Source organism: Pollicipes pollicipes, unplaced genomic scaffold (genome assembly GCF_011947565.3).
Source record: "Pollicipes pollicipes isolate AB1234 unplaced genomic scaffold, Ppol_2.1 Scaffold_3087;HRSCAF=3621_pilon_pilon_pilon, whole genome shotgun sequence".
NCBI classification, from domain to species: Eukaryota; Metazoa; Arthropoda; class Thecostraca; order Pollicipedomorpha; family Pollicipedidae; genus Pollicipes; species Pollicipes pollicipes.
Genome location: NW_023596225.1, coordinates 24,582,472 through 24,605,156, shown reverse-complemented (window position 1 = coordinate 24,605,156; position 22,685 = coordinate 24,582,472). Strand labels below are relative to the sequence as shown.

General features: G+C 56.7%; 1 protein-coding gene across 1 annotated transcript in view; it reads left to right on the top strand.

Annotated features, from left to right (window-relative positions):
* Positions 1–22,685, top strand: part of LOC119089919 (uncharacterized) — a 60,220-nt gene that overhangs the window by 18,959 nt on the left and 18,576 nt on the right. Inside the window, exons 9-11 of the mRNA XM_037212724.1 lie at positions 1,649–1,786; positions 2,170–2,354; positions 9,607–9,739. Coding sequence (XP_037068619.1) covers positions 1,649–1,786; positions 2,170–2,354; positions 9,607–9,739 — 456 coding nt within the window. The remainder of the gene's footprint in view (positions 1–1,648; positions 1,787–2,169; positions 2,355–9,606; positions 9,740–22,685) is intronic.

Here is a 22,685-nt window from a genome sequence, read left to right as displayed (position 1 = left end):
CCTGGGCGCAGACCTCGGTCCTGGCGTCACGTGCCAGGCCGGGCTTCGGAGTCGGTGTCACGAGTGCTTGGCGCCGCCCACACTATTAATGATGCACTGCTTCTATTTCTACCGTGCGATCAGTCATTGTTTCATATCCTCAAGAGTGGATGGTTATAAACAACATATTCCTAATGGTCTGTACGGGCTTGTTTACGTTTAGGACATTTCTTAGGCATAGCCTGTTGCGCGTCCCTGGAATCCACCACCCAAGCTGTCTCGTCCAGTTCAACGGATAATTTTGCCCGCGCCCTTTCGCCAGGCAGGACTGTGCGAAGTTTTTACGTGATGCGCAGTGACTCCGGGCCGGCGTTGACCCTCCTTTGCCAGTTGCCAGCTAACATTTCCATGCCAGTCGGTCCGAAGAATGGGCCCACTCTGCTCAGTGCCACTGAAGGGCCAGCCCGATATTCTGTCACTAGACAATAGAGGCGGTAGTTTTCAGTATGTGATTGTGTTGCGCATACCACACGAGTAATCACTGTTGGATCTTAGACTGTAGAGGCTCGTTACAGGTATTCACCATCCTCGCTGTAAAAGGAATGGTTAAACAACACATAATCGAAACCGAAGTAGACATAGAGATCCTCCGTCTTCAGATTGTGCCCCTGAACTCTTTTTGGGAGGGGAAGTTGTGGGCGCCGCCGAGCAGACTGTATTCATTCGTTTTTGAGTGACGGTACATAAACATTTCATGGGTCAAATGATGACGCATATTTTGATAGCTATCGTCAGGGTCTGGAAAGCTTTAGACGGATCTTCTTGGTGCGTGATGTTTTGAATTATCATTTTGTTGGAGCAATTCATCATAGAAATACCCGGTAGTAGCATAACACTCGGGTTTAAAAGGTAGTTTAATTGTTGTATTTATAGACCAGGTCTGAAAAGCTATGCTTGTGGATGTAGCGCGGACAGGAAAAGCTGGTGGATCAACGATGATGTTGCGCAAAAGAAAAACTGCCGCTTTCCGCCGCAACAGTTACAGGCAACGACGCGATCTTTCGCTGCCAAACTTCCTCCACCCGAACCCAGTACATCGCAGCAGCACTAAACATTGCATGCAGTCTGCGTACATCAGCAGGAAGAAAGGGCCCGGTGCATGGTGGGCTCAAACGTCCGGCAAAGCCTGTGACGCGCTGGCGGCCACCCATTCGCCAGCCAGCATGAGCCAGCTGTCTCCGGACCGGCAGCGGTGCTCCGGCGACCGAGTCCCAAAGTCAGCCAGGCGGCGAGCTGCCGTGCTGACGCGGGCTGTTTTATGCGGCGAATCAGGTGGCGGTGGATAGCTACACGCAAACTGGATAATCGACAGCCGGTGCAAAAGTGCGCACGAGACAAACAGTGCAAATTTGGTTGACTGTTGATGATACGGCCCGGTTGTCTTCGAATACCTGGCCGTACCGTCTTCAGTGTAATTGAATGATGTGCCCAAAGTATCCACAACCTAGACCAAAACAACAACAGCAGGACGATCGTCTGATCGCCCGCTGCGTTCCAGCCGCGCGCCCAGCCGTTTTGGTTGGCCCTAGGTCTCGTTCTCCTGCCCTCACGCCGTGTTTTGACGGCGTCCAGCTGCCTCCGCGCTGACTGCATGCGTCTTGGTCCGCAGGACAACTTCAAGAAGATGCTGCAGATCCAGGAGCGTCTGCGCAGCTCTGACGTCATCAAGCCGGGTCGCAGTTTCCTGCGCGAGGGCGAGCTTCTCAAGCTGTGCCGGAAGGGCCCGCAGCCGCGCTTCGTCATCCTGGTACGGCGCCGCTCGCCCTCCGGACGGTGCCAGCCGTGCAGCGGGGCACCGCTTCCAGGGACGCTTAGGCCAGCGTGTTTAATCAGACTGCTGCTTACCCTGTACACTGTGTATTCCAGCTGACGGACAGTCGGCTGCTGACCCCGTACACTGTGTATTCCAGCTGAGAGACAGTCTGCTGATGACCCGGTGCACCGTGTGTTCCAGCTGCCGGACAGTGTGCTGCTGACCCCGTGCACTGTGTATTCCAGCTGAGAGACAATCTGCTGCTGACCCCGTACACTGTGTATTCCAGCTGACGGACAGTCCGCTGCTGACTACGTGCACTGTGTATTCCAGCTGAGAGACAGTCTGCTGCTGACCCCGCACACTGTGTATTCCAGCTGACGGACAGTCTGCTGCTGACCCGGTACACGGGCTCGGCGTCGGCCGCCGCCGGCCCGCTCGGTCTGGACTACACGCTGCCGCTGGCCGGCATGAAGGTCAGCCTGCCGGTCGGCGTGACGGACGAGTACCAGAACGAGTTCTCCATCGTCTCCACCACACGCAGCTTCAGCCTCACCGCCGGGTAAGCCCCACTGCGAGAGATAGGCAGGGAGAGGGAGGGAGAGCCAGAGGCAGAACCAGAACCAGAACCAAGGAACAGGGACGAATGTGAAGGAGGGGGGGGGAGGGGGAGCGAGCCACGCGGCGCCCGACGCCCGTCTTGCCGACCTTTCGCTTGAAAGGGATATGTGGAAGCCTGTTAGTGTTACCAAAACGTACTATGACAAAACATAGGGTGGTTAACAACCCTTGGTCCTGACGTCCAACCTCAGTGTGCAGGCTGTTATCGACTCTGGGAGTCTTCAGGCTTCTCGGGAGTGTGCGGAGCTTATCAGGACATTGAGGATGTAGGGAGCCACCGCGTTTCGCGGCAACAGTGACAGTGAAGCCGTCAAGCTATCGCATCCGCTCCGGGTCGGCAACAGCCGACCATATCTGGTAAAGGACTATGAATACTTTGTTACGAACGGTGTGTGCGCTGCGCCCTATGCTCAGGGGTGTCACATTCTAGATTCGGTTGAGGGGGGGGGGGGGGGGAGGCGGTGGTTGAGCTGATAAGGTTGATTTAACTCATCCATAAAACCTGACTTTCCCTGTGTTCCTGGATTTAGGCCACTTAGATTTAAATCCTCGATGTTAAAAAAGCCCCATACGTTTTGTTGATTCCAAAATGGGCGCATCACCGTGGACAGTGAACCGGAAAATCGACTGCCTGCAGCGGACTCGGCCGTTCCGCATCGTGGACCGCAAAGGGGCCCACCTCTGGCACCTTTTATCGTCAAGGTTTGACGGATGTGGAATCACTGATCGTGCATTGGTCAAATCCACTGAAAGTCGAATGCCACCTCAGTCGCGATTTTGCGGCAAAAACACTTGCCACTGTTGAGAGAAGCGCCGGTAGCTGCTATGTGAGCCACCCTTTACATTTAAAAGCTGCCACATTTTGCGGCCATTAGTTCTTTATCCCAATACAGGTGTTTCATGTGCAGATTATGTCAAATGTTAGCGGACTGTCTAACCATTTGAGTGAGTTGACATGACAAAAATGATAGGTACTGCTACTAGGTATTTACTTCTGGGCCTTATTAGGCAGGGAGAATACTTCTTGGTACAAAATAAGTATGGTGTTATAGTGGCATGTCTAGGTACGAAGTACACAAATAGTTCAGTACCAGTATTTAAATCAAGTTATCTTTCCTGCATTCCTTTGGTCCAGTGTTCTGCTTTTCCTCATATGCCCGGGGGGGGGGGGGGGGCGCAGAGGAGTATTGTAAGGGAGGCTCAAGTCGCCATTGGAGGGGGTCAACCCGCACCTCCTCCCTTCACCCGAAAGTAAAGAAAGTGGTGCACCCGGGTGTGTCGCCACCAAAAAGGTAAACATTGATATGCTTAGGATCAGTGACGTTTGATTCACGCCGCGAATTCCGTTTTCTGCCATTGGCATCCAGTGTCTCGATATCTGCATCCAAAGTTCGGTTTTATTCCGGACAGTGGTCCTGCGGATTTCATCCAGCACTATTCCGTGAAATGATTTCATTGCTGGAGTTGCTAACCGCTGCAACTGGTGAGATGATGTATTTTCGTCTTTATAACACTTTTTTGCACGATGCATACACTATCAGACATTTCTCTTGGGTCAATAGAGACGTAAATAAGCTGTTTTATGAATGTATGAACCCTCTGATATCTCAACTGACGCCACTACTGCTGTTTCCATAAGTCATACTCATGATAGTCAGCTTGTGTTACGATCTCCCCCATTTGACGCAGCGTTAGGTGGCAGTTCACCCTTTGAGACTTGTGTCCGCTCTCGTAACGGGTACGGGGGGCACTATTTCTGCACTATGATACAAATAGTTGCGGTGGTCCGTGCCCTATGCTTCATGGTTTTGAAGATTTGATACCCGAATGGCGGTGTTGCGGTCGCTTCTTGTCTGCGGTTGGTGATCATGCTAATTCAGGTCAGGGCAGCGGTCCCCGCCGCCGGCCGACACCTCTCCTGGCGCGTCCTCGTGCAAAGGAGGGATGGGGAGCTGGGAGATGCTTCCCCTGACCTGTATCGCCTCAGTGGACGGATTGCCGTCCAGGAGAAGGCCCGTGTCCATTTCCCATGGCCGTTCCACTTCGGCTGGGATTTGTGGGCATTGCGGGCACATGTTGAGGCAGACACTGCACGTCCACGGCTGTTTGAAATCGTCTGACTCATGCTCCCCCACCATTCATTACACAATGGTGCTGTAGAGCTTGAAGCTGTAGAGGGCTCATCACCGGATTCAGCTAACTGTAAGGCAAGACCGCTCGCCGCATCAGTCAGCGTGCTGGAGCAGGCCCAGTGCCTGCATTTGTGTGGCTTGCAACAGGGGACCCGCAATGCAGCTACTTTGATAATTAAGGAAGCATTGTGCCCTTTACTGTTGGATATCTTTGCAGCGTGTCGTAAACCTGTTCGCATGTTTACGGCTTCACTTGGGGCGCGCTGTTCTGAAGGAAATTGAGGCCATGAAAAATCAGCTCGTGGTCTGGACAACGACGCCGACGACCGGGGTTCTGTAGCAGCTACCGTAGCCAACTGTGCCTGTGGCGTGACGTCACGGCTGGTTTATCGGCCAGCGCTGCCGGAGGTGCCTTGGCTGGCATCCTGTCTGCTGTCCTGGGCGGTGACCTGACCGGCGTCCCGGCTGACAGCTGGGTCAGAGTCGCGGCTGGTGCCCCGGCCTGGGTCAAGCTCGGTGACCCGGCCGGCGTTCCGGCCTGGATCACGCCCGGTGACCTGGCCGGCGTCCCGGCCTGGATCACGCCCGGTGACCTGGCCGGCGTCCCGGCCGACAGCTGGGTCAGAGCCGCGGCTGGCGCCCCAGCCGAGGTCACACCCGGTCACCTGGCTGGCTTCCTGGCTGAGGTCACGCCCCGTGATCTGGCCGGCGTCCCGGCTGACAGCTGGGTCAGAGCCGCGGCTGGCGCCCCGGCCGAGGTCACACCCGGTGACCTGGCTGGTGCCCCAGCCAACGCGCAGGTGCGCCGTCCCACCAGCCCGGCTCCGCAGCCGGAGCTATGGCAGAGCTTTCCGGCGGACGGGGCGCCGCCGCGGGACCGCGCCGGTCGGTCTCGCCGGCCGCCTCGCCGGTCTGAGTCACCACGGCATGTGACCTCTCCGGACGTCCAGCGGCGACGGCCGACTGAGTGCAACAGGCCTGATCTCCCCCCCCCCCCCCCTAACCCGAGCTGACCCGTGACTGTGACGGCCCGGGCGGCAGCGGCGCCGTTTGTGCTATAGTGCCAAACCTACGCCTTCCCGTCAGCACGTGGTTTGATGCTGGCGGTCGGAGATGATCCGTGCCAATGGCGATGAGAGCTGGCAACTGGGACTGCGCGTCTGGCTACGGCAGGCGCTGCAAGTGAAAGACGGCACAAGCGTCCAGGCACCTGCTGAAGCGTTTCCCGGAAGGCTGGCCTGACATGACCCAACTTACGTGAACTGACCTTACGTAACGTGACCTGACATGACGTGACGTGACCTGACGTAATCCAGTCTGATGTATTCTGACCGGAATCGACTCGAACCGACCCCATCGTATCTCATTCGACTTGGCCTTCATGTTTTTTTTTTCTACTGACATCATTCGACTTGGTAGGAGATGTGAGGATCAACACATACCAAGTCCACGTAGTCTTAGCTACGGCACAGCTCATCCCAGGTCTGCGTGGTCGTGCGGAGAGACGGCGTTTCTTAGTGGCGGTTTCACAGTTGTCCTCACAGTACGTCACGGGTTGGAGGGTAAGGTTAGCCGTTAGCGTTTTGGGCGCCGCCGCGCTTGCGCCCACCTGGTATCATCGGCGCTTTCGCCCAGTGGCTTCCACAACTGGCATGAGCTGTTATCTCGGCATGCTTTAGTCATCTTGAAGACACAATTCCATGCCATATATCGAACGTAACCTTATCTCCCCGCTTTTTTAGGCAACTGTTAGCTAAAAAGTAGGTTATGGACGCCATATGACCAACGTAGTCGGTGCGCCCCAAAGCCCAAATCATCATCATCATCATCTCGATATGCTGAACGCTGGCCTGGCCGCCGGTGGTCATCTCGATGTCCCTGCCCGGGTGATGAGGTGCTCGCCCTCGCCCTCCGGCTATCCCTCCCCCTCCCCATCCACCCACCCACCCACCCACCCACCCACTCACTCATGCACAATCATGTCACAAGATAGTATAACGCGTCACTGGATGATGTTCTCCATGTTCCACACCGCTGTTTCGTACTTCCTGTTCTTTATGAACAACTAGCTGGGGTCTCCCCTTTTCCGGCGCGCTGGTTGCCTGCATTAACCGCGGTGTCAGGTCGTGTCAGGAAGAAGTCGCTAACACGCCGGCGACGTTTTTTGTTCCGGAAAGTGATACCACAATGACTCGGAGGGCTCACGACCACGTTGGCTCGGAGTGTCACGACCACGTTGGCCCAGAGGGCTCACGACCACGGTGGCTCGGAGTGCTCACGACCACGGTGGCTCGGAGTGCTCACGGCCCCGTGGCTCGGAGTGCTCACGGCCCCGTGGCTCGGGTGCTCACGACCACGGTGGCTCGGAAGGCTCAGCCGGTGGCTCGGAGCGCTCACGTGGTGGACACTCTTGAGCTCGTGGGTCCGGGGCGGAGGATGATAACTGTTTCCCTGGGGTCAACGTATGGTGAAGGAGAACCGGAATTTTTGTATGTGGTTTCCCATATTCGCATGGTAACGGAAAACTGACCTCAAGAGGATAACTGCCCTCGGATTTATATTGTTTTATTGTGTCTGCTATGAGTGTGCGTTATGCTCATGTCAGCATATTTTTGCTTGAAGGCACTCATGGGTATCCTTTCCAATAGAAGACATTTGTTCTTGACGGGCTCGACCGAGATTGCCCTTAATGACGTATGTGCTTACTTCAGGAAAACCTTCGATCGCTTCCACTACTATTGTGGTCCAGCACACGGGAGTGCATCCGCTTGTTGGTGAAAATGGCGTGCATTTACCTATGCACTTCACTTTGTACATGCCGTTACATAGCTCATTTAGTCGTGAGCAGATATCGGTCAGCTGCGTAACGGACACGGGCGTTCGCGACACGGCGCTTATGTAGCTGGTCAGTGCGAGGCGGGTGGTGGTTGAAAGAGACTGACTGTCTTGACGTCCGGCACCGTGGCTGAGGGACCACGCTGACGTGAGCCAACGCGCCAGCCGGGGCCTTGCATGACCCGCTGAAATATGGCAGCCAAATTGGAAGTTCATTTGCAGTTGCTGCACTGGTTTGGCGAGGTCATTGTTTCTGCAGCAAGCTATGTTTAGGCAGCGTGGTTTTAAATCCACAGGCGGTTTTAGGGCATGTTTGTCGCCGTAGGAAATTTTTCAGCCTCTTTGCATATCGTAAACGATTTGGACGAATTCACTTAATTGAGACACGTGGGAATTATGTTACTTAGTCATGTGATGCGATTTGTCATTCAATGTTGCAGTGTACGTTGAATATATATATATATATATATATATATATATATATATATATATATATATATATATTTATATATATGCATATATATATATGCATATATACATATATATATATGCATGTATGTATATATGCATATATATATATATATATATATATATATATATATATATATATATATATGTACACTAGTTGTAGGCACAGGGAAATGCACGCGCATATACATACACTTATACAAGATGTAATTCATATTTTAGTCCATACATTTTAAACACGGCGAATGTCGACGCAGCAAAGCTCACTGTCCCGCACTTGCTAATCTTTCAACGTGCTTCTGTTCCACTTTCCACGGGAAATCTGGCACCTTGGTGCAACACACTTGACATGAATAAGCCGAAGATGTGGCCAAAAATGGTGCATGCGTGCGATTTACTGGGACATTAACTTCACGATCGTTACAATTCATCCGTTTCATGAACCTACAACGTTAAACTAACTAAACGTTAACTAACAGTTCATCGCTGATGGTCTGGAAAAGTGAACCCCATAAAACATTTGCTCAAAGCGCCATTTAAAGAGAAGCACCGAACGGTCTTGGTGCGACGGGCTATCACAGGCCAGCCAGCCACAGCCACAGCCACTGCCCTGACGTCCGCACCGATGGCTGCATTAGCGGGACGTCCGGAGACGCACGCCGCGCTCGGCCGGCCCAGTGGCGCCACCTGGCGGGGCTGCTGCGGCCGTCGCGCCGCCGCCGGTGGCGCCTTCTGGCGCGTCGCCGGTGCTGCCACCTGGCACGGCCGCCGGTGGCGCCACCTGCGTCTCGACCCGCCAAGGCCACTGGCATCGACCGGGCGGCGCGCCGCCGTCGCCTGCTTTGCATGACCTCAGGCTCTGTTGTTGGGCGCGCGCGGCTCTCCCAGGCGGACCCCATGCTCTGGCCAGCGCGAGGGAGGGGATACCCCGGCGATGCCGTAACGACGGGAGACGGGCGGAAGCCGCTGTTTTTGGCGGCTGGACATACCGCCGTCTTGAGCTGGCGTGATGGCCGATGCCCGCCTGGGTAATGCCCAGCATTCTTGTAAGAATAGCTCTGCGTTGGCTCTGATGTTACCGACCTTTTACTTACTTTTGGCTCGTTATCGACTCTAAGTAGCAGATGCCAATGCCCGCATTGCGTGTGCTCCACTCAATTAGCCGCACGCTTGCAGCTTCTTGCTTGCGCTGGCTTGACCGAGGGATTGGCTTCCCGTTGCCGAGGGCAAGTCGGGTGCTGGTTTTGTAACCTACCAAGAGACTGAAATCAATACAGAAGTATCCTGTTGATAAGGGGTCCTGGCCTGGCTGTTCTGCCCGTCAGTGCTGAGCGTCACTTGTCGCTCCGGAGCGGAGGATCGGAGTTTTCCCGGGTGGCGTGGTCCTGCGAGATCGATGCGCCGGTCGGGCAGCAACCGGTGACGCGTCGGTCAGGAAAGTTCAGTCACGCTGAGGACATTTTCCCCGTTTGGCGCTGTTTCTCGATGCCGCTCGGTGGGACAGATCTCCCAGCCTTTCGCTGGAGCACTGAAGGCCGGCTTCTGGTGGGCTTCGTATGATCAGGCTCCCGCAGCGGCCTGAAGCCCAGGCCTGTCGCCACAATCGACGCAGCGTGTCGGTCATCATCATATTACCGTCTTGTCGCATTGTCCGTCGGTATCGCCATCACCACCACCACCATTGTCAGCGCCGCCTTCGACATCACCACCCGCATCACCATCGCCATGATGGTGACGCGTCGCTTCCGCCTGTTACAGCTCCAGCAAGGAGCGTGATGACTGGGTGAACGCGCTGATGGGCGCCATCGAGAAGAACGCCTCCAACAGGTCCACGTTTAACGCAGCGACCGCCGGCACCCAGCCATCCGACAACAGCGAGCTGGGTGCTAAGGTGAGTATTCGGCGCCAGGAGCCGAGCAGTGAGGGACGGCATGGGCGCGCTGGAGCAGAGGGGGTGAGCAAGGCGTGTGGTGTGAGAGAGTATCTGGGCGAGAATGTTAGCAGAGGTGCGGGTGGAGGGAATGACAGTCGGAGAGAAAACGTGATTTTGGGACAGAGAAGATGAGAGTGAGAGTGAGAAGGTGAGGGCGAGGCTGGGGAAGGTGAGGACAGGGATGGCATCGTGAGTGATGAGAGCCGGGAGGGAGGGGGGAGGGGAGGGGCATATCCGGGGTGTGACCCGCCTGCTCGCGCCTGCGCCAGCTGCGGTCGGCGGCCCACCTGCAGCCCTGGCGCGCCATCGACGGCGGCAGCTCTGTTTGGCCCCGCGTGACCTTTGAGTAACGTCCTGCACCTGCCCTGTGGCGCGACCTCGTGCCGGAATGGGGCGGCGCGAGGCGTGATTAGACGCCTCCCGGCTGACCGATCACTGACCCGAGCCTCCGCACCTGACCAGACCCGCCCGTCCTGCCTCCCGTCGATCCGCCGCCACCGTCCACTCACTCCGCCGGCTGAGCACCCATCGTCGGTCACTCCGAGGTCCATCACGGAATGAACGCCCGCGTTCATGGAGCTCGCAGTGCGCTCAAGCGCGCTCACACTCCGTCGCCGAGCCGCCACCTCGTCGTCGCTGTCAGCGGATGTTGCGGCATCTGGGGTGTGTTGTGAGCGTTTACGGCGTTACTTATCTCGTCACTCGGCCCCGCGGTACTGTCGAGTTGGTGCAGAAGACGTCTCTCAGCGGGACCGCGGGCGGTCCCCGCGCCTGATGCTGGTGCCGTCTCGGTTTCCGCGGTTATGACGTGTACGTTCTGGTGGATCCCTCGCGCCTGATCGCACCCCGCCCCGGACCGACTTCAGCTCGGTGGCGAGTCGTCTCGGCGCCAGCTCGCGCTGTCCGGTCATCGCGCTTTTTCACGGAGCGTCACTGTGCCACACGTGCGGAACGACGCGTCTGACTGATGACGTGCATCTCCAGGACGCGGTCGAACACCCACGTCGAGACCCAAGGGTCCGTCTTGCCCCCCCCCCCCCCCCCTCGCGCAGTCTGAGCGGCCCTCGTCGCCGCTGCCTCACGGCCGGTGTGGATGTGGTGTCCTGCCGCGTGGTGGTGGGACTGGCGGGAGCCGGCTGGCGGCTGGCCGACCGTCCCCGGTCTGGAAGCAGTACCGGGCTGGTGCTGGTTGCCGTAGGCGTGGTTGCCGTCGGGTGGTTGGCGCACCAGGCGTTGGTGTCGCCCGCGCGCGGGGACCGCCGTCCCTGCTGACGTGCGTGGTTGCTGTAGGCGTGGGTGCCGTCGGGTGGTTGGCGCACTAGGCGTTGGTGTGGCCCGCGCGCGGGGACCGTCGTCCCTGCTGACGTGCGAGGGCCGCACGCGTTGTTTGGTCTAGATAGATCATATTCACGCTCCGTGCCGGACGCGAGGTGAAATGTTGACAGTTGGCCCTGCAGGGTTCAAGGCGCTAGTTTAGTGTGTATATAAACGGCATGATGGGCCGAAAACGCTTAACACTCGTCTTACGGACAGCGTTAAGTGTGTATTTTAACTGGCTTGGTATGCAGCAGCATCGTTGGCATGTTGAATCAGGAGGTCACCCTGGCTTTGTTTGCGAGGCTTAGCCCCGAACGTGGGAAGGTCAGCCGACTATTCATGAATCTGCTTACATTGCCAGAGCCGTGGTCTGTTTGTGTAAGGCCCAGCTGTATAACACGCTGAAAACCATCACGAGAGGATCTCCGTTGCCCGGTCTGCTTAGAAACGCACAAGTTATCAGCCGTTGACGCAGACCATCCGTGGTGTGTGCACCACGCGCGGTTAGATTTGCGATATACAAAATCGCTGGCCCCTGACCGCGCCGTGGCGGACAATGCGTGGTCCCAGCGCACCGACTCCATTGTTCCTGGCTAAAACAATACTTGCCGCTCGTTTCATCCCGGGGCCATGCTGACTTCGTACCCAAAACGCCCATTGTCGATGGCGGGGTAGCCATTAATATCCCCCCACGTCACCGTTTAACAGACCAATGAGCCGGTGCGAGCGCCAGGAGAAATCCAGCTGGACACGCCTCGATTTGTGGCCCAGAGTTCCGGCGTCCCGAGCGGCAGCCGAGTGAAAAAGAGAGACCGACGTGGAGTGACGGCAGCTGCTAAATGCACCCCTCCCCCCTCCGCCGTCCAAAGATAATCACGCATCGATTTCCTTTCATTGCCGAATTCTGACACCTGGAAGCGACATGGCGAATACCAGCTTTTGGCCTGTTCTGCCTGTCATGTCCCGATAGGCTCGCCAGTGGTGCTGAAGACCACGCCCAGGCGGGTCACCACATAACATCGCGTGCCAAAAATCAGGCCACCGGCACGGGCTGGTGCTCTTGTCAGCCGCCGTAATGCACGGCGTCATGATGGCGTAACTGTGTTGTACAACCGCCCGTCGGAGCGCGACGTTTTGTGACCCTGTGACCTTCGCGCGACCTCTGAGGACTCACAGGAGGCTGAGCGCGCCCCGGGTTCACCTGCTGGGGTTAGTCGTAGCTCGTGGGGCGGTAACCTCAGCTCTTACGCGCATCTGCCGGTTGTTGCTGTCAGTATTGCACCCAGGAAGAGGAGGGGAGGGGGGGGGGCAAAAGCCCGTCCATCCCCCTTAGCGCCTGGACATTTCGGCGCCCTTTGTCCGGCTAAGGCGCCCCTGTTATTAGAAACGAAAAGGGGATGTCTCGAGCACCGAGCACGGCGGCGCCTTTCAAGCCCAGGTGATGGCAAGTCCAGACGAAAAGACGCCTCAAACTCGGATGGATCGCGTTCTGAGTGCACGCGTGGTGGCGTTCTCCAATCACAGACAGGGCTGTTTCCCTAAGCAGAGGCAAGGAAGGTCTGAGCTTGGATGGGTGCCCGCAGTTCCAAGAGAGACGACGCTGTTTGCTTGGATAGAGGGGCGCCTAAATATCAACTCCTGAAACTGCAGGTGTCCTCGAGCCCCGGCAGAGAGGCCCCTCCAAATATGGATGGAGGGGCGGCCATAAACGCAGGTAGGGGGCACCCCAGGCACAAGTAGATGCGTGTCACCCCGTGTAAAAGAACAAACAGCAACACGCTCCAGCGGAGCGTCCTACCGGAAGCATGTAGAGCCGTGCCTCAAGCCCGGTAGAAGGACGCTCAAAAGGCCCACTAGGCGGACGCACGTAACCTAGCTATGCCTACCTGATTCCGAGGTAAATGAGAGGCCCCAAGACCATGTGCAGGTTCCCACCCAGCCCAGGTATAGAGCCGATTCGAAGTGGAGGTTGCGATCAAGGTCAAGGTCGCGCTCGACGACGAAAAGTGGGAGGCGGACGCTCATAAACTTACGGAAAGGGACACCCCAGGTCAGCGTGTGGAGAAGAGCACAAACAACGGCACGTAGACAGCTGCAGAAGGACACCCCAAGCCGAGTTAAGGGAGCGGTCTAGGCCCATGTAGAGGGTGCACCCTAACTTACCACCGTCGCGCTTTTAATCCCGCTAACTTAGAAGTAGAACTCTAATCCCGCTAATTAAGGCCCCTGCGAAGTCTAACTCTAAATCTAATAGGTCGGCACCCCCAGGCCGGGTAAGAGCATATCCCGAAGGTAAAGGAGCGCATTAGTTGTAACCGTGGGATGCAAGCTACGCAAGCTATGTGTGAGAACCTACGGGCAGACGAGCGAATGCGCCGATAATGCCCCTCCCCCCCCCCCCCCTGGGGAGGGGTGTAATGGCGAGCTGGTTAGAACACTCGGCTTCTACGTGGAGGGGTCCACAGCTTCGAACCCCGTTAAAGCCACGGCCCCTGAGAGCCAGTATGACATGCGCAGTCGCTGGCGTCCCATAAAAGGTTGTCCAATGACGTGCGTTGCGCTCCTTTTTCTTAAAGGGGTAGCAATGATCGCCATTGATATATGAGCACCCTGTGGGATAATGAATTGGAAATATTGAGAAATCAACCGGCCAAACGAAATGAAACGGACTGATAATTGCCGGAGAATGTCAGTTTAAGAAGAGTCCCCATATTTACCTCAAATGTCATTTTAGGTCGGGTTGGGGTTGAATTAATCTGGATTGTTTCGGGAACGTTTTTGCTTCCCCGAATCGGATGGGCGGGGCTTAACATTTGTAGAAAAGTGCGGGAGGTGGAAAGTTTACAGTTAAAATGTATGATGAGATTGGACTGGATCCTAGAATTAAATCCATGAAAAGTTTCTCCGGAATGTCAAGTAATGAGGACAAACAGCCCGTGCCGGACATAAACATTGAAACTTAAGAATCATGCGCGTGCGCTCTGCATCCCATCAAGCCGTCTCTTCTAAAACTCAGAGCTATAGGTCAGGGAACATCACACCACTAATAAGCGCGACCCTACCGTGAGTTTTTCCCAAACTGGTGCATTGGCGGCAGTGACGCCGTGAGGGTGCCGGACGCCTAAAGCGTCCATTGCAGTCTTCCGTTCGTGTGCGTAATTGCGCGTTTAAATGGAAGTGATAGGGTGTTTTTGGATGCATATGCTACGTAAACATGTACATTTTTATCTCACTCACATTTTTATCTCACGTTGTCAAAGCAAGTGTACTTTCACTGCCAGTCCAGGAACGTATATTAGATGTGTTTTAGCCAACAAACAGCTATTACAAATAACGTCGGATTTGGATGCAACAAGGCTTGTCCGATCAGGCGTACTAAGCGACGCCCCTTACGTCCGCGAAATAAAGCTGAAAATTTGAAATAACGTCCTCAATAACCCATGGCAATCTTTAAAATCCGTGGGACCATTTCCAAAATTTCCCCCTCCCCCAACACAGCTTCACGAAAGTGTGGGGTGCACCCCCTGTTTCTGTGTACTTTGCTACTGTTGATTATTGTCAGCTGCTATATTCTTACGAGGTCGATGCGTGCATGGTCCCCGCTACCGTTCGGTACTCGTTGAGGTTGAGCGAAAAACTGGCGTGGCAAGCTTCAGTTCATTTTCATTTTGCATCCGTAGCGGTGCATCTCCGCTCCGCCTCAACATCGATGGATCTCGCTCTGAATCATGGCTGATCCCGTGGCTGCGTCTGGTGCTGCTGCAGCATTATGATAGGTGCACGCGGGTATGACCTTATGATCACTCCGTCCGCCGTCGAGCTGCTCCGGCTTTCAAGGTCACCTTGAAGCCGGATTTCGTCATCTTGCCCTGTCCTCGGCCGCCTGTTCATCCATCTGCGCGTCCGTTTGTGTGTGTGTGTGTGTGTGTACGTGTGTGTTTGTTTTTTATCAGTCTGTTTGTGCTTGCTGCGCAGCCTTAGGGGGCTATGCTGTTCTTGTCACGTGCTTCAGTGTACACACCTGAGTGTGCATGTGTGTGTAGCTGGCCGCACGAAGCCCGTGTGTCCGCGTAGGTCTGTGAATGTATTCGTGTCTCGGCGAACGGGTGACGTGGAGACTTCGAGAATGATTTACAGACGCATCGCGATCTTGGATCAATCTGGGGTGTCGCTTCTAAACAGTCAGAGAGCATTCCGACTCGGTCGGCCGCCTCGCAACTGGCTGCGACTTCGGTGGCCGGCTGCCTATGATCCCAGTCTCCCTGGCCCTGACACGTCCTCAGCGTAGTGTGACCTGGAACACGGTATAACCCTGCCCTATCCCTTTTGAGCTCCCTTCAGACCCGCCTGAACTTTAACCTAAAACGTGCCGCCGACTCGTATCGGCTCGATGCCCCTCGTCCGAATATTCCTCCCCGAAGATTCGCCCTTAGCCCAACAAATCCTTCCTTTCTTTAGCCAAGGCCTACATACAGTCCAGCAGGCCCTCACGCCCCTGCTAGCCCAACAAAACCTTCCTTTCTTTATCCAAGGCCTGCAGTCCAGCAGACCCTCACGCTCCTGTTAGCCCAACAAATCCTTCATTTCTTTAGCCAAGGCCTACAGTCCAGCAGACCCTCACGCCCCTGCTGAGCCAATGCCCCTTATCCAGATCTTGTCATACCCCTCCCCTCCCTTGTACCCCTGGTGACGGGGCACATCTTGTACCGAACCTTGCATCCGCTCCCGAACGAGCGCTCGTCTTCTCAGCCCTCGCACCCCGGCCGGACGCCGTTCAGCCCGGGGCCTGACCAGCGGCCAGACGACGGCCGGGCGCGGCTGATTATTTCGGGCCATTGGGCGACGACAGCGGCCGTCCGTTGTTGGCCGCACCGCCGCCGAAGTCGCCCCCGTCGCCCGTGCCCCGCCCGCCGCCGGCGAGCTCTCCTGGCAGCCGGTGGCGGCGCTCCGGCCCGCACCAAACGCCCCGCGGCGGGCCGTCCCGCTGGGGGCGACGCGACGGCGCGAAAGCGCGACGCCGGTCGCCTGCTCGGGGGCTCGGCCTGCTGCTGTGGGGAGAGGCGGCCGGGAGGTGACGCAGCCCCGCCGGTCTGCGAGGTCTGCCGCCTGCTCGGGGGCTCGGTCTGCTGCTGTGGGGAGAGGCGGCCGGGAGGTGGCGCAGCCGCCCCGGTCCGCGCAGCCGTCCGCCTGCTCCGCTCGTGCGGAAGGTGGAGTGGCTGGTGTCTTAGGGCGCTATGCTCCTTGACGTGTCACTTTGCGCCGGCTCGTACCCTCGTCGCACCGGAGTGTCAGGGACAAAGATGAACCCTGTCGGTTATGTTGATGCGTTTGCGCCGTAAAGTTAGATTTTACGGCAGAAATAGCAGTATTTCCTGATAGCTCGCACTCCATCAGTGATTACGTACAGCTGCCGTCTAAAACGCGCCACAGTCCACGTAACCCACTGAACTGCAAAACAGGCTTGTAGGGTATTTGGGGTGCAGCACAGATGGCACTGCCCGACGAGCGTGTTGCCGACCGTCCCAGCCGTCAGCCAGCGCTGCGTGGTCTGCCTGCCTGACCGCTTGTTCAGTTCGCCGTCCTGGTCTTGGTCTGCCACCCGGGGCTGGAGCAGTAACGACACGCGGCCGCTAGCGTGAGATCGGTCCCTTTCGGCGTCCGGCGGCGCTCCACGCCCCAGGGCGTCCGCTCAGAGGCGCACTCCTTCCTGGGCGATTGGAGGAAGTGGAGCGAGTGATTCGTCGGTCGGAGATGGAATTCAAAGCGATTACGGCAATCCACGAGTCGCACTGCGCCTGTACCGTGCTCGCCGTTGCCGCAATGCCCTTCAGTGCTGACTGTTCAGCCATAGCCCAGCCCAGCTGGTGCGGGCGTTCACTTGACTCGTGCGGGCATGCGTACGGTCATGGCTCCGTTCCCGGATCCCCCTCGTTCCCCTTGTTCCCCTTGTGTACCAATGCGGCGTAACGATGGGTATTATCACACCTGAAGTTCCCGTGCGAAAGCAACAATTAGATGACATGGTGGGGGGTTTGCCTCCTTAGTCGGAATGCGTTAATTTATTAGCGGCCGGCATGGTGCGACAGAATGTCCGCTGCGGTCCCAGGGCTCATTGCGTATGACTTATTCACGCAGGAGTACGAGGTTTCCATACCAGGCATTCAGTGGCGCACGCTGCCACCGTCACGGCAGACCCCGGTCCTGCGGACTGCTGCAGCTGTCGCACCGGTCGCAGAACGACGCGCTGCCTGAGATAGCATCATCTCGTCGCAAGAGCGGCTATTTAGCCGATTCTTGAGTCTGGAATATCTTTTCGGAACTCCCGAGTACGCGCCGGAGAACGAGGGCGTCTTTATTCCCTTGACGGATGCGGAGAGAGAAGATGACAAGAGAAAGGCAAAAATGCTTACGCCGCGGTTGACACTGGACCGCGGAAAACAATGGGTTCGAGCACCCCGTCTTAATCTTCGAACAGGCAGTTTTATTGACGGCTGATTTGTGGTTGGCGATTTACTAGTCTGGACACAGTAGCCGTTTATCAGATTTATTGGACGTGTCTCAGTCATGTTTCGAAAGCAGAAGCACGTGTTCTGCTTTTTTAAAACATTGACAACTGCAAAGCTTGCACCATGCTGACCACGTTACGATCCTGATCTCTCTGATCTGATGTAATCGCCTCGTGCCATTGGTTCCAGAGCAGTAGAAATGAGACAAGCGCAGTGATGGCGCTCTTTCAGGTCAGCCAGCCGGGCTGGTGAGGCGGCGCTGTCCTGGGTGGTGGTCCCTGCCGAGCGCCGAGGTTTCTTCCAGGGACCCCAACGCTCCTGAGTCGGCGGTGCCCCCAGGGGTTGACACCCCGCCCTGACGCGAATGAGCCGCCGGCCGTGGCTCGTTCAGCGGGTGTACACCGCAGTCGCGACGTCTCCAGCTGGAGTCGGGATGGAGGCGTCAAAAGACGGAAGTTGTCACGTAGACAAGCGGGTTCCACTACAAAACGGAAAGTTGGAAACCAGAACGCATTTTATTCTGAGACACCGGATTCGTTTCTGAGGCGGTGGGCTGTCTTATGTTTGAAGGCAGGTATGGGCATGCAGACAAGGATTCTGCTCCATGTGTGTTGGTAGATCACTTATCACCAGTTATCGTGGTTTTTCTGAGTCAAGTAATGCATTCCTCCTCAGTGCGCCAATGTTTGTCTGAAGACGTTTGTGAGTTATGACGTTCGTCAGAAGTCGAGCACGTTGGCTCTTACGCTTCGCCGAATTTTCAGACACGTTCGCTTTTTTATTTCGCCGGAGTGGTGTCACAGCAAACTTCGTGTTTTGACGGTCGTCAAGACGCGACAAGTCAACTCCTTTTAAGTTTTAAATCCCGGTGTAACACCCGCCCCAGCCACCAGAGGTGTCTGACCTTCCCATGTGTGACCGACCCTCTCAGAGGTGTCCGGCGTCCTCACGTGTGACCGATCCTCTTTGGGATTTCCGACCTCCCCACGCGTGACTGACCCTCTTAGAGGTGTCGGACCTCCCCATGTGTGACTGACCCTCTGGGATGTCCGACCTCTCCCAAGCGTGACCGACCCTTTCAGAGGTGTCCGACCTCTCCCATGCGTGACCGACCCTTTCAGAGGTGTCTGACTTCCCCACGTGTGACCGACCCTCTCTGGGATGTCCGACCTTCCCATGTGTGACTGACCTTATTGGTGTCGGATCTCTCCCATGTGTAACGGACCCTCTCAGGGCTGTCTGACTTCTCCCATGCGTGACCGACCCTCTCAGGACGTCCGACCTCCCCATGCGTGACCGATCCTCTCAGAGATGTCCGACGTCTCCCATCCGCGACCGACCCTTTCGGAGGTGTCCGACCTCTCCCATGCGTGACCGACCCTTTCAGAGGTGTCTGACTTCCCCATGTGTGACCGATCCTCTCAGGGCGTCGGACTTCCCCATGTGTGACCGATTCTCTCAGAGATGTCCGACGTCTCCCATCCGCGACCGACCCTTTCGGAGGTGCCCGACCTCTCCCATGCGTGACCGACCCTTTCAGAGGTGTCCGACCTTTCCCATGCGTGACCGACCCTTCCAGAGGTGTCCGACCTCTCCCATGCGTGACCGACCCTTTCGGGGGTGTCGGAGCTCTCCCCGTTGCCACCCGCTGATGGCGGTCGTCCTACGACCTTCCGGCGGGCGGCGCGGCGGGCGGCATGGCCCTCGGGCGCCGTAATGACGCCGGCCGGCGCCGGATGCGCCGCCATCGTACGGATCGCCGGCCGGCCGCCGGCGCCGCCCGCCGCGCTCGTCAGACGCGTTCCAGCCCATTACGGCGCGGACCCGAGATGTGCCGGGGTCGGAGATGGCGTGGCGAGGGCGAGGCTGCCGGGGATGACCTAGAGCTGGGCTGGGGATGACCTAGAGTGGGGATGGAGATGACATAGAGCGGGGCTGGGGATGACCTAGGGTGGGGCTGGGGATGGCCTAGAGCGGGGCTGGGATGACCTAGGGTGGGGATGGGGATGACCTAGAACTGGGTTGGGGATGACCTGGGGTGGGGATGGGGTGACCTAGAGCGGAGCTAGGGATGACCTAGGGCGGCGTTGCGCGAGGCTGAAGCTAGAGTCAGAGTCGGACTCGGATCCGGATCCGGACTCAGATTCGTACTACGACCCGGACTCGCCGCTGGGGCTGAAGCTGGGCCCAGATCTGAAGGGAGACCTGGACCCGTTGGCGGGGTCGGTGATGGTGACAGCGGAGCGGCCAGATCTGACACCATGCCGGTGACACTGCCGTAGCCTGAGCTCGGCACCAGATTCGCAGCTGGCGGGGGCGCCACGCAGTGAAGGAAGAGCCGTGCTCAGCCTGCTGGAGGGGGGGGGGGGGGAGTCCCAATCCGATGAAATCGCGGCTTGGAGACGACCGCGTTTTAAGTCCGACCTCCGTCCAGATGGGATAGAGGAAGGGGAGGGACTGGCTGGCTTCGAGTTCAAAGCGTTCCGAAACGGTGTTTGATCCACTGCCCGCCTCGCGTTGGCTGGGGTTACTGGCCTTCCGGTCATTGATTAGTGCTCTCATAGCGCGCGCGCCCCGACCGCCTTTTGGAAGAGTCGCATAGCCTTCGGCTACGGGTCACATTCACCGGTGACCTGCCGTCCGAGCATCCGTCACTGCATGTAATGGGAGAATCGCGTCTTCAGCTTGAAAAGAGTTGAGCACTTAGCACCGTTACATCTTAGCACCGCTAACACCTCCCAAACGGGTCTCGTCTCCCGGCTATTTGGCTCCTTCTTTAACCGCCGTACGGTCTCGGCCGTGATGTACGATGACCGTCCGTCAAATTCATGGTCTGGTTCAGTTTTCAGTCGGGCATGGCTGGGCTTGAAGTTGCCACATCATGGCTCATCCATAAATAATTCGGCCCGAGCTCAAATCCTCAGCCGCCCCATAAAGCAGACCAGTTGTGCGACTCGCCCCGTAATGGCAGAATGGGATTAGCGCTGAGGCGAGTTCTGGCGGTGAATGAGCTGCTCTTCAAGTCGATGATCTTATGGCGGACTTGCTGTTGCGTGTTTGCGAATGATGCGGCGCCTCAGACAGCGCGTCGTCCGGTAGAGGCTTGAGGGGTGGCTGTTGGCGGGTCGCCGCCTGCCTGGCGTCGAGGTCGTCGTTGCCCCCGTCAGATCAGTGCCCTCCTCTTCCTCACCGGACGAGCGGGCTGACAGCAGACTTTCGTTCGCTGTGAAGATTGTAGGGATCCCCGTGTGAGAACTGTGAGGACGGAGGCATGGGGCCGGGACAGACTGACCGGCTGGCCGGGACAGAACGTTGGGTGTCTCATGTCGGATGAGTTTGCTCAGTACACCTTGCTGGCCACTTAACTCCTGCCCAATGGGTCAGATTACAAGTGAGGAGGTCGCAGACGGAACGAGTCTTCCTTGACCTTTTAGAAAACGCTCGACTTTAACGGCACGCTCCGGCCCTTATGCTGTCTATGAGGTAATATATTTGCCACAGCTGTTCGCAGGTTCATGCAGAGTTCGACATGAGGACTCGCATTTCGGCAAAAGTGGCGCTATATAAATTGAGCATTTGCACGTGTGCTATTTGAGCAGCGGGCTTTCAATGTAGCAATGTCATAACACAGCGGTCTCAACTCCCTCAGTCGATCAACGTGGGAAAGGTGACATTTTCCAGCCGCGATAGCGCTGTGGAACACGGATCTGAAACAGATCCGGATCGCGCGAGCCAGACGCCGCAGTGACGGGACTATTTTTAACAAGAGGGAGAACGGACAATCCCACTGGCAAACCTTGCGTGGATGTGTGCGAGCTATCGCAGCTGTCGTACGTGGGACACGGACGCGACGGTTTTGGGACGTTTGCAAGGATGGGTGTGAGACCTCAGCAACCAGTGGGACGTTTGCAAGGATGGGTGTGAGACCTCAGCAACCAGTGGGACGTTTGCAAGGATGGGTGTGAGACCTCAGCAACCAGTGGGACGTTTGCAAGGATGGGTGTGAGACCTCAGCAACCAGAGCAGATGACGTGACAACTCACAGGACATCAGACGTGAAACATATTACACGATGTGTTCGAGGTTACCGGTTGCAGCATTCTGAGAGATCCTAAAACTACCCGCCATAAGTACGGCAGAGGAATCCAACGGAAAGCGTGCAGGGCCACCTCTCCCCCGATCTCGAACAGACGCCGCTGCACTCCAAACCGAGATAGTTTGGGGCATGACGATCACACGCGCGCTCAGCTCCATTACTTGCGGCCAGTTTCCACCGTACCCCTGCGTTTTTCGTAATCCATAGGAGTCGTCGAAAGCCAAAGTTCCCTGAACCGGTTGACACATGAATCGCATGCGCCTCCGTGTAATTGTTTGACAGTGCCACTGGGTGTCCAACTACTGACGTGTCCGCGCACTTCTGCGTGCTTGGCGTGGACAATGAAAACTGCCTCCGTGACTGTCACGACCGTGATGTAATGGTCTGCTCTATGATTGAACCGATCGTGTCATCTGAATCCACGCTATGCGGTACCATATAGGGCTGTGCGGTGAGTAAAACGGGACCTCATGCTCCCAGAGTGTCCCTCAGATCCGCTCGCCTGTGGTTCTGAGCTTGTTTTTCTGTTGTGGCCATGTCATCGGTTGTCGGGACACTGGAATTCTGGAGCACTAACGACGGTTAGGTACGAAAGGGTCTTACAAATGTTGGAACAGCATCATTGGATTGCCGTATCCTGCGACCTGCAGTACATCATGGTCTACGCGTCCCTTCCTCAGCATCACTGCATAGTTATTTCAGTGATGAATGCTGAAGTCTTCCTGTCTTGCTCCCTGAGAAAAAAAACTGGACACGGAATGGTCGTTAACGCGTGGAGCACTTCTGCCACCGTCATTGCTTGTTTTTTCCGTTATTGCGTTAGTTGCATCCTTCGGCTGGGGCCGTTGCTAGAAGTTAAAAGAAGTTATTACGTCATGCTCTACTTGTGTCAGAAGCCTGCTGCCAAGATCACCGTGCGTGGACGTCTGGGCACAGTTGGCACCGGTCCGTGTGCTAAACATGTCACAGCGGTGGGTGCAGCGGG